The sequence below is a fragment of the Patiria miniata genome, unplaced genomic scaffold, assembly GCF_015706575.1.
Source record: "Patiria miniata isolate m_02_andy unplaced genomic scaffold, ASM1570657v1 HiC_scaffold_19, whole genome shotgun sequence".
Lineage (NCBI taxonomy): Eukaryota > Metazoa > Echinodermata > Asteroidea > Valvatida > Asterinidae > Patiria > Patiria miniata.
In genome coordinates, this window is record NW_024037057.1 from 14,278,809 (window position 1) to 14,289,357 (window position 10,549).

General features: G+C 42.1%; 2 protein-coding genes across 2 annotated transcripts; both read left to right on the forward strand.

Annotated features, from left to right (window-relative positions):
• Positions 1–487: 487 nt before the first annotated feature.
• On the forward strand, positions 488–4,332 carry LOC119725881. Its single transcript, XM_038197477.1, has 2 exons — positions 488–1,901; positions 3,599–4,332. The coding sequence occupies exon 1, from the start codon at positions 566–568 to the stop codon at positions 1,856–1,858; it is 1,293 nt and encodes a 430-aa protein (XP_038053405.1). The 5' UTR covers positions 488–565; the 3' UTR covers positions 1,859–1,901; positions 3,599–4,332.
• LOC119725461 (monocarboxylate transporter 12-like) lies at positions 3,809–7,940 on the forward strand. Its single transcript, XM_038196869.1, has 3 exons — positions 3,809–3,842; positions 5,547–6,356; positions 7,825–7,940. The coding sequence occupies exons 1-3, from the start codon at positions 3,809–3,811 to the stop codon at positions 7,938–7,940; spliced, it is 960 nt and encodes a 319-aa protein (XP_038052797.1).
• Positions 7,941–10,549: the final 2,609 nt, after the last annotated feature.

The following is a 10,549-nucleotide window of genomic DNA, read 5'->3' on the forward strand; positions in this document are numbered from 1 at the left end:
CGCAAGCCTGACGAGTTAACATCACTTGGACACTACATTTGGCAGCTGGTCAGTTTAAGAGCTGGGTATCAAACCCTCGATATTTATTTTCTGGGGGAACCTACAGAATCAGGTTGGGACTGCAGTCCCAATCGAGATGTCGACCTGGTTGGTACTATAATTTGGGTCACGGAGGTAGAAGTCGCGGTCCGTAACTTTGAGCCAACCTGACTCCCCATTCCTTCCGCTGGGGTGGGTGCGGGTACGGGTACGATTTTTTTTATTACAATAGTTTCTTAGTTGTCAGTTGTCAACATATTTTCATCGGAGATTTTGGTTAAGCGATCAGCAAGCCTATTCCATACAGTTACATTCTCTGACTATGGTTCTACCTCACCATTATGACGTCACTCCAGAGATTACGTGAGATAGCGCTCACCAGCCAGCCTTCATTGTGCGATCTAGCCAGCTGAAGAACGGACGCAAACTCCGTTCTCTCTTCACTTATTATGTGCATAGGCCGATGCTTATGTATCGTATTATAGATTAAGCACATCTATCTGTAGGCCTACTGCTTTAATTGGCAATGGCATACGAAATTCTTGAAAGTGTTCTGGACTTCGGGGAGTTTTCAGATTTGTCTCCACACCCTACACCGTCAGGACAGGTTTCCGCACCCAAGGACATGCTGGAACATGGCTTAATAGCCAATAATTCCGAACCTTCCGAAACAGAAGTTCAAAAACCATTGAACACTGCGGGGAAAAAGACTTTGAAGGGCAAAGGTAAGACAAAATTGTCTAAACATGCACACATTTCCCCTAATGCAACCTCAGTCAGTCGGCCATTACAGGGCGTAGCCGAGCAAGCCTCAATGTCTGCATCCACTCAACCGTGGCAGGAGCTAAATAACTCCATAACGCAAGCAATGAAAGCGGGCTTTGAACAATTCACAACTGAATTCCTGGAGGCAGCTCACAAAGGATATGACAAAGAATGCAAGCGGAGCTCCTCGAGCACCAATGTGCCCGAGACGAAAGCCAAACGACTGAAATCAGTCGTGGTTGTTCCTGACTCCGTCACCAACTCAGAGTCTGATGACACAGAAACTGAACTCAAACGACTTCTTTCGGAAGGTGAACAAAATTGCTCGTCAAATGACGACCTATTGGGTGACATTCAACAGGAGTACGAAGCAGACGATAAGGTTGGGCCCAAAGTCAAAGACAAGCTCGCTACTCTGACTGACAAAATTCTCATGACGAAACTGTCAGATGAGAAATTGGCTGAAAAGCAAAAAGCTTATTGCAGGCCTCAGAATTGTACCAAGTTAATGAAAACCAAAGTCAACCCAGAAATATGGGCGTTACTCAAACCTGGCACTCGCTCACGAGACTTAAAATTCTTGAGAGTCCAGAAATTGCTTGTCTCAGCATTTGTTCCTTTACTCCAATTAACGGAGAAATTACTGGCTAAGCAAAGCGTCAAAGACGAGGTGAAATTAGCCACGGATACAATAACACTCATGGCTAATGCCAACATCGAATTGAATCTTAGGCGTAGGGAGCTAATGCGTCCCGATTTAAATACTCAGTATCAACGCCTATGCGCTCCATCTGTCCCAATTACACAACTTCTTTTTGGGGACGATCTGACCAAAGCAGTTCATGACATAAAAACAACCAACAAAGTTGGAAATAAACTTGGTCGTCAAACTGAAGGACGCAGCAGAAGCTTTGGGTACAGACATTATTCAGGTCGAACAATGGCTTCAAAAAAAAGTACATGCACAACCAGTCGTATCCATACCAAAGGGGTCAACCGGCAAGAAGCAACCAGAGCCGGGGACGAGGATACAGGCGGGGCCAAAGCACAGTGACACGCCCGTAGCTGTCTCAAGTACTACCTCCAGGTTAGCACAGGTTAGCACAAACTTTACTGAAAACAGTGAAGCTAAAGCAAGCTCAAATGTAGCTGGAAGGATAAAAAACTATTTATCAACCTGGAATAGTATTACTTCAGATCCAACAATTTTAAACATTGTAAAGGGACTGCACATTGAATTTGAATCTATCCCGAGGCAAATGTTCATAGCAAAGCAATATTCTTTGAATATTTCTGAGCAAAATATTGTGCAACAAGAAGTTGACAAACTTCTTAAAAAAGGAGTTATCGAAAAAACAAATCACGAACCGGGACAATTCATATCAAATATATTTTTGCGGCCGAAGAAAGACGGTACATACCGAATGATCTTGAATTTAAAGTCGTTAAATCGACATGTGGAATACCACCATTTTAAGATGGAAACATTGCAATCGGCGATAAATTTAATGACAAATGGCTGTTTCATGGCATCGATCGATCTGAGAGACGCCTATTATTCAGTGCCAATTGCAACTGAACATAGGACATTTCTGAAATTTCAGTGGGGTGATACAATTTATCAGTACAGCTGTCTCCCAAATGGGCTTGCTTCAGCTCCACGTTTATTTACCAAACTAATGAAACCCATCTACTCGGCTCTCAGAGGCCAAGGTTTTCAATCAGTTGCGTACATTGATGATTCTTTATTGTTTGGGAAAACATACGAAGAATGTTATGAGAATGTGATGGCGACAAAACAACTCATGGCCCAAGCAGGCTTTGTAGTTCACGACAAAAAGTCGGTTTTTATTCCCGAACAGGAAATAACTTTCCTAGGTTTCGTGTTTAACTCGAAAGATATGTCGATTTCCCCAACATCACATAAAGCAGAAAAACTTAAGGGAAAATGTCAACATTTGATTGCAAAAGAGTCACTGCTTATACGAGAAGTGGCTCAGGTTGTTGGCATGATAGTATCCAATTTCCCAGGTGTAATGTTTGGCCAACTGTATTACCGGCATGTCGAAAAAGACAAAATAAGAGCATTACAACAAAGTGACGGAGATTTCGATACTCAAATGAGTTTGTCACAAGAGGCATTAAATGACCTCAACTGGTGGATTGAAAATATTGAATCCACTGAAGCCAGTAGAAGTTTACGTGTAATAAACTCAAAGCCAAATGTTTTCATTACTTCAGATGCATCCCTTTCAGGATGGGGCGCTGTTTGTAATGGTATACGAACAGGGGGCCATTGGACACCTCAAGAAGCTAAGGCTCACATAAACATTCTGGAAATTCTTGCCTCTTTCTTTGCATTGAAGTCTTTTGCAAAGAAATGCAGGAATGTACATGTGCGTTTGTCTATTGATAACACAACAGCTATTGCACATATAAATAATATGGGTGGAATACATTCTACAGATTGTGATGTAATAACATGCCAGATGTGGCAGTGGGCTAAAGCAAAGCATATTTGGCTTAGTGCAGCTCACATTCCAGGAAAACAGAATGTGGTGGCTGATATTGAATCAAGACGAATGAATGTTGATGGGGAATGGATGCTTAAGCCATATATCTTTGAACAAATAAGTGCAAGGCTTATTAATCCAAATATTGATCTATTTGCCTCAAGAATAAACTATCAGATTAAACCTTATGTTTCATGGAAACATGATCCAGAGGCTATTGCAATAGATGCATTCATGCTGTCTTGGGAGACTTACAGCTTTTATGCTTTTCCTCCTTTTAGTCTAATCGGCAGAGTTCTCCAGAAGATTCAAAACGATCAGGCAGAGGGACTTCTGGTTGTTCCCAACTGGCCAACCCAGTTTTGGTTTCCGAAGCTAATACATATGCTGAAAGCAGAACCAATACTCATCCCAGCTTTTCTACAGCCACTCCAGCTACCGCAGAACAAATCAGCGGTGCATCCACTTCAGCCAAAGTTGTCACTACTGGCATGCCACATATCCGGGAACGACTTGCAAGCACAGGTATTTCAAACCGGACAAGTGAGATCATCGTGGCTTCGTGGAGAAGCAAGACACAAAAACAGTATGCTTCATATTTAAGGAGATGGGACTCCTTTTGTAGCCAACATGGAATTAACCCTATAAAACCGACAATAGGCAATGCCTTACAATTCTTAACAGATTTATTTGATGGTGGTCTCAGTTATAGTTCTGTTAATTCTGCCAGGTCGGCAATTTCGTCCATTATTTTGCCCATAGATGGCGTTACTTTTGGCAGTCATGCATTAACCACCAGATTTATGAAAGGGGTATTTAATTGTAGACCATCTTTCCCTCGTTACAAAACAATTTGGGACGTTGGTGTTTTGCTAAATTTTCTGAAGTCATTAGGTAGCACAAATGAGCTATCCTTGAAGTTGCTGAGTAAAAAAGTAGTTACGTTGCTGGCTCTAGTGACAGCTCAGCGAATCCAAACATTGCATCTAATATGCATTGAGGATGTATTAATATCTGACAAAGAGTGTCACCTTAGAATAGGAAGTTTATTAAAACAAAGTAGACCAGGAGTACATCAAGCCGATTTGGTTTTACCGATCTTTTCAGAGAATCCCGATCTTTGTATTGTTACCAATTTGTCAGAATATATAAAACGAACAAGTATTGTTCGTGGTGAAGAAAAAGTTTTGTTTATCAGTTTTCAAAAACCGTTTAAAGCTTTGTCTAGAGACAGTATAAGCAGGTGGATTAAAGATATGCTCAAGTCTGCAGGAATTGACACGAGTGTTTTTACAGCTCACAGTGTACGGTCGGCCTCCACTTCAGCAGCTGCTACTGCAGGAGTTCCGATACAGCTCATCTTACAGACTGCAGGATGGTCCGGCGCACAGACTTTCGCCAAGTTTTATAATAAACCTATAATTGAAAAACCTGCATTTTCTACTTCAGTTTTAAATAAAAACCGATAAACTGTCACGATACTTATGATCAATCCACCATAAACAGAGATATGTTTCCAGTAACTTCTGATAGAATAATTATTTATGTATAATTCAGAAAGAAGGTGTATGATTAATTTACATAATAAGTTCACATTTAAAAACAAGGACTAGAAATTGGAAATGTTGAAGTATTTTCACTGTTTTGTTTCCCTTTTTTCCAAGTCAAACTTTTTCGTGCTCTAAACATCTCACGTAATCTCTGGAGTGACGTCATAATGGTGAGGTAGAATCCTAAAATTAAACGAGTCTAATTTATTAGGCGAAGTTTGATTGGGATTCTACCGACCTATTATGACAAACGAAAGAGATTACGTGCCCTCCCGTTTTGCACTATTAATGGATCCCTCCCTTGTCGTTAATACGAAAATTTTGACTTGTGCTTTTAAGAATGAAGGCTGGCTGGTGAGCGCTATCTCACGTAATCTCTTTCGTTTGTCATAATAGGTCGGTAGAATCCCAATCAAACTTCGCCTAATAAATTAGACTCGTTTAATTTTAGGATTCTTTGTGTATTACGACAAGCACTGTGTGTGCAACCTGCAAGCACCCCTGAGGCCGTCGGTCTGGATGTTTATCGTCATGCACGGTGCATTTTCACTTTCTTGCACTTCGATCGATGTTCTATTCTGTCTTCGGAATAATTATGTGGAGACGCACCGTTTTGTTTACTTTTGACATTGTGTTTAACGTCACAGAATAATATTATCTTTTGATTTATTTATTTCAGCTCCTGCAGTGGGAGTCTCCAACATTGTAACGAGGGAGCTGATTGGTCAGTGCTACCCCGAGACGCACACAAGAGCATTCGGGATTGGCGCCAGCGGCGGCTCGCTGGCGTTTGTCGTCATTGCACCTTTGACGCAGTTTCTACTGGACGTCTACGGCTGGCGAGGAGCCACCATGCTGCTTGGTTCCCTGTTATCGCACCTGGTAATCTGTGGAGCACTGTTCAGAACAAACCAGAAAACAGGCAAAAGAAACGGCGACTACGAGTTGGTTACTGGGGGTACATCAGCAGTGGACTCGAGTCAGAAACGTCACTCTGTCTTGGCAACCATGAAAGATATTTTTAAGATTGACTTGTTTACCTCCCCAAAGTATTGGCTGGTAGTTTTCGTATTCGTGTGTACGACGGTAACTAACACAGCCTGGGTCGTGTACTTCGCACTGAACGCCACTCTGTCCAAGAGCTTCTCTCTCGCAGATGCTGCCGCCTTCTTAACGGTGTTCGGCGTTGCAAAGATAGTTGGAAATCTCCTAACCGGTCTTTTCGACAGTTGTAAGGCCGTCGGCACGAACGCATGGATGGGACTCAGTTTGTTCGCTAGTTCGGCCTGTTATCTGGTAGATCCGATCTTGGTGTCGTATTGGTCCATCATGGTGTACGTCTTCATCTACGGCTGCTTCCATTCGTTCTTATACACTCTCATGGATGTCATAGCCAAGGAATCTGTTGGCTTGGGGCAATTGGGAAGTGCTCTGGGTTGGATCGGATTGAAAGCAGGCCTCGTCCGAGCTTTAATCCTCTTCTTTCCAGGTAGGCTTCCCAATAACACCATTTGTATTCTACTGCAGCTGTGACTATTCTCGTGCATGTTCAATAGTGTGCAGGGTACAACAAAATGTATACTGTCAAACAAATGCTAATAAAAAAATGGCCTTAATGTTTATCAGCTTTCCAGCGACACCTTCTTTTGCTGCCATGCTGTTGTGAATTAACACCATTGATTTGAAAATAGACATTTTGAAAACCATCTCTTTCCACATGTTGTCGATTCGTAGGCTGAATGCACTGTACATCACTGTGATAAAATGTCATCACTGTGGGCTGGTGTTTGAAAGCAGAATGTAGTCGAGTCAGGCACATGGCAGTCACAAGTCAGGTGACAAGATACATTGGATTAACAATATGAGTGCCGTTGTCAAACACTGGGTGGGAGAGGGAACTCTCAGACACAGATGAAAAGCCAGCGGGAGTAAGGGGAGGGGTATTTGCATACTATTGTGCAATAGTGTGCATGATCGGCTGATTTGAACAACGCCCCATTTGGAAGATTATAGAAGCCCCCCACCCCCCCCACCCACACACACCCCAGTTTTTGATTTTACGAAGAAGTAAACCTGCCTACATTTCAGCACTGATTTGCTGCTTAAAAACAAAAATGACAGGCCTGAACCCCCCCCCCCTGCAAAAATTCCTGGATCCGCCCCTGTTTGCTAAAGTTCATTTGAACACATCGTGGGTGGAATTGGGACTGGAGGACTTGCAGGACTTGCAGGGACTTGAGATTGGTTCGACCGCATCCACGTTTGAAATTTAAGTCCACAAAAGCTACTAGGACTAAGTACATTATTGTGTTACCACCACCGAAGCAGATCAATTTGGATAAAAAAGGCGGTTTTTAAGTGCTTATCCAAGACAGAAGGATCCGTAGTAAGGTGTGCTAGGGAGTCGACAAAGCACCCTTTCAGATGCAACCACGTACACTGAGCAGAGTTAACGCACCGTGACCAAAAAAAAAGGCACATTGCAACCACAATTTTGCACGTGTATACAGCGAATCGTGTATCCCGCACAAAAAAATAAAACATGCTGATGTGCGCAATCGCAATGGTATGATATGAAGCCCGGGAAGGGACAGGGTGGAATTTTTTTTGGAGTTTACTAATTCGTTCGCACGAATTAGTAAATCGTGCGAACGAATTAGTAATTCGTGCGAACGAATTAGGAAATGCCCCCCCCCCCAAAAAAAAATCCACCTTGTCCCTTCCCGGGCTTCATACAATGGAAATAGCAAACCGGCTTATTTAAGAATGCACAATCACACCACACAGACTCAACGGCCAGCTGTGATTCTTCACTGTAAAACAAATGACAGATTTGAGTACGATGTTATTGTTTTTGTTCCATTTTTTTTTGTCTATCCGATTCCATTTTAAGTTCACCTAGACGATTTTGTTTGTTTGTTGTTTGGTTTGATGTGTATTTTCCATTTTCTCCGTAGGATTAATCTACGACACATTCGGCAGTTACACGTTGGCTTTTATCCTGATGGCCGCTATCAACGCGCTAGCACTGGTCGGCCTGTTAGTTCTCGCACGGCTTCAGCGACGGGAATAAATCATGATGACGTCAGAGGACCATCTGAACATTGTGTTGTATGGCATGATGCATGCGCACTGCTCACAGGACTGGTTCATGCCCCCTTACAATTGGAAGTCAGAATCGATGATAGAGGGACTGTGAATTACTATAGTGTTCTGTCCAGAATTCATTTGTCGGGTCTGTGTGAACTGTTTCTGTGACCTGTGATATTTTTACAATTGTAATATTTTTTTTTGAGATACATATATTTATTTCGATGTTGCATAAAGGACGATACATAATGTTATATATTCAAATTGGCAATACATGTACATATATATATATATTTACAATAGTGAACATTAACTAAATAGCCGCATCGAGGTCCGGGGTGAAGCATAAGCTTTTGTTCCCCAGCCTATGGACAGACAGACAAGTGACAGACATACATGGAAAGACAGAGCACAAACACCGGTGTAAGACAGTAATCTAGGCCGTTATTATCCCTATTACATTGTTTTAGTAAATATATTTTAGACGGTTCATTATACCAATATTTTTTTATATATTGACATTGGGAATGACTATAAAGTGACTGCTCTTTACGTGTATTAAATAGACCAGTGCACTGCCCGTTGAAAATGTGCCTGCTCGGAAGGGGCAAAGTACTATTAGTTGCTTGCAAGGTTTTTGAGGGCTGCTCACGCAAACAACGCACACAATTCAATGGTGTTGTGTTCACAGGTTGAACGCACACTCTCAGGTTGTACGGCGCACATTTTATTTTTTTTTTTTACATGTGGACAGACACACAGAGATTCCTCGAATTATAGTAAGAAAACGTGAGGAAGAAAAGTGTGCTATTGTTTACTTACCCATTGTTGATAATTGAATATCCCCCAGTGAAGTACCCGTTGTTGATAATGGAATAGCCTCCCAGTGAAGGTCAGCTAGCTCTATGCACACACGCACAGCTCCAGGCCAAATCGTTTATGAGACAAATGGGGCTAATTTGCAGCTTTTTTGGAGCTTTTTCGATAACCGCTCATCCAAACAGCTTTAAACTTGACACTGCACATTCGGGGGTCCCGAGCAATACATCCGCCAATTATCAACTTCATACAATGCCCGGTTCTGGAGATAATCGAAGTACAGACACAAACAGACACACAGAGATTCCTGGAATTATAGTTTTATTAGATGCTGTATTGTATTTCTCAGCATTACTAATTGAATAATATTATTTGAAATAAATGAATGTGTGCATTTTCAGCCCTTAATTGCCCGCAAACCTTTTGTGCATCCATTGTCACTAAATTGAAATGAATTAACACCATCATTACGTTGCTCCTGCAACGGTAAGGTCTATGACAGGGCATTTGAAAGAGTGAAGCACCGAGAGAGAAGCTTTCAGAGCCGCACAGTTAGAACACTGAGGATATGAGTTTGCAGAACAGCAGAACAGCGCCCTCTCTTGTCACGTCCCTCTCAAGCCCGCATTGTTACGTTGGAGAAGCACGAGTCACAAAACAACAAGTGGAATGTGTACGATGTGTGTGTGCAGTATTGATCCACTTTTCTTAAAGGTACAGTCCATCGTAGTATTGATCCGCTTTTCTTAAAGGTACAGTCCATCATTTGCAGCTAGCTATCAAAAAAGTAACTGACGAAATTGTTGTTGAAAGGAGCATGGTTAAAAGATAGTAATGGGGCTAAAATCCCTGTGAATTATTCTTTCTGGCAAGGTGTCATTTTGAAGAAAATAGTGAAAGAAGTTCATTTCCAAAGATGCGTCTAAAGACGTTGCACTTTTGCTGCTTCGAACGAAATAATGAACCAAAAACAAATGATGAACTGTACCTTAACCCTAAAAGGGCCGGGGAATCCGCCCCCCCCCTCAACATTTTCCGTGATAGCCTCTAAAAAAAATTGTTTTCGCGCATCTTTTGACACCAAAAACATAATAATCGGAACTCGGGTTGCCGCGTAGCGAACCATTTCCCGGCGTTAGGCGTCGTGAAAACTGAATTTTCCAATATACGTCGTGTACTCAGAGCAGAATTACCATTCGTACATATGAATAATTAATTACCCACAATTCCAAAACCCTTTGACCTATAGTCATGAAATTGCTTGGGTATGTTACGGAAGAGTTGTTCTATGCATGTACTGAGTTTCAAAATTGTTCGTCAATCGATGGCCGAGATCTTAGGGGGGGGGGGGGCGGAGAGATGATCAAAATAACCCGGCCCTTTTAGGGTTAAGCGCACATAATCTATCGAGATTGTTTTCGCTCTTGATTTAAAGCTTTCCGTCGACGGTTGTTCTCTTTTCTCAATATTGCAAGTTTGACAGCGCTTTACTTTCAGTGGCCAGGCTTCACTCGGCCTAAGAAGACTATGCTGACGGTTCGTATTCCAGACCCGTGGATCGTCACGTTCCACGTGATGTCTTCTCTCAAGTTGCTGGATCCGACGGAGAGTTATTTCAACCAATCTCGGCTGGTAAGCCATTAATGTCTTCAGCAAAAAGCAACTGCACAGTGATTTGGATATGACTTTTGACTTATGCTATCGGGTATCTGTCTTAATAAAAATGAAATCGCGGCACTCAAAACGTTGCAGACTTTTTGGTCTATCTATCAA

Coding starts and splice junctions, on each gene's coding strand:
- LOC119725881 (XM_038197477.1), top strand. CDS start 566: ATGGCATACGAAATTCTTGAAAGTGTTCTGGACTTCGGGGAGTTTTCA.
- LOC119725461 (XM_038196869.1), top strand. CDS start 3,809: ATGCCACATATCCGGGAACGACTTGCAAGCACAG. Junction 3,843..5,546: donor GGAACGACTTGCAAGCACAG/GTATTTCAAACC, acceptor TATTTATTTCAG/CTCCTGCAGTGGGAGTCTCC. Junction 6,357..7,824: donor TTTAATCCTCTTCTTTCCAG/GTAGGCTTCCCA, acceptor TTTTCTCCGTAG/GATTAATCTACGACACATTC.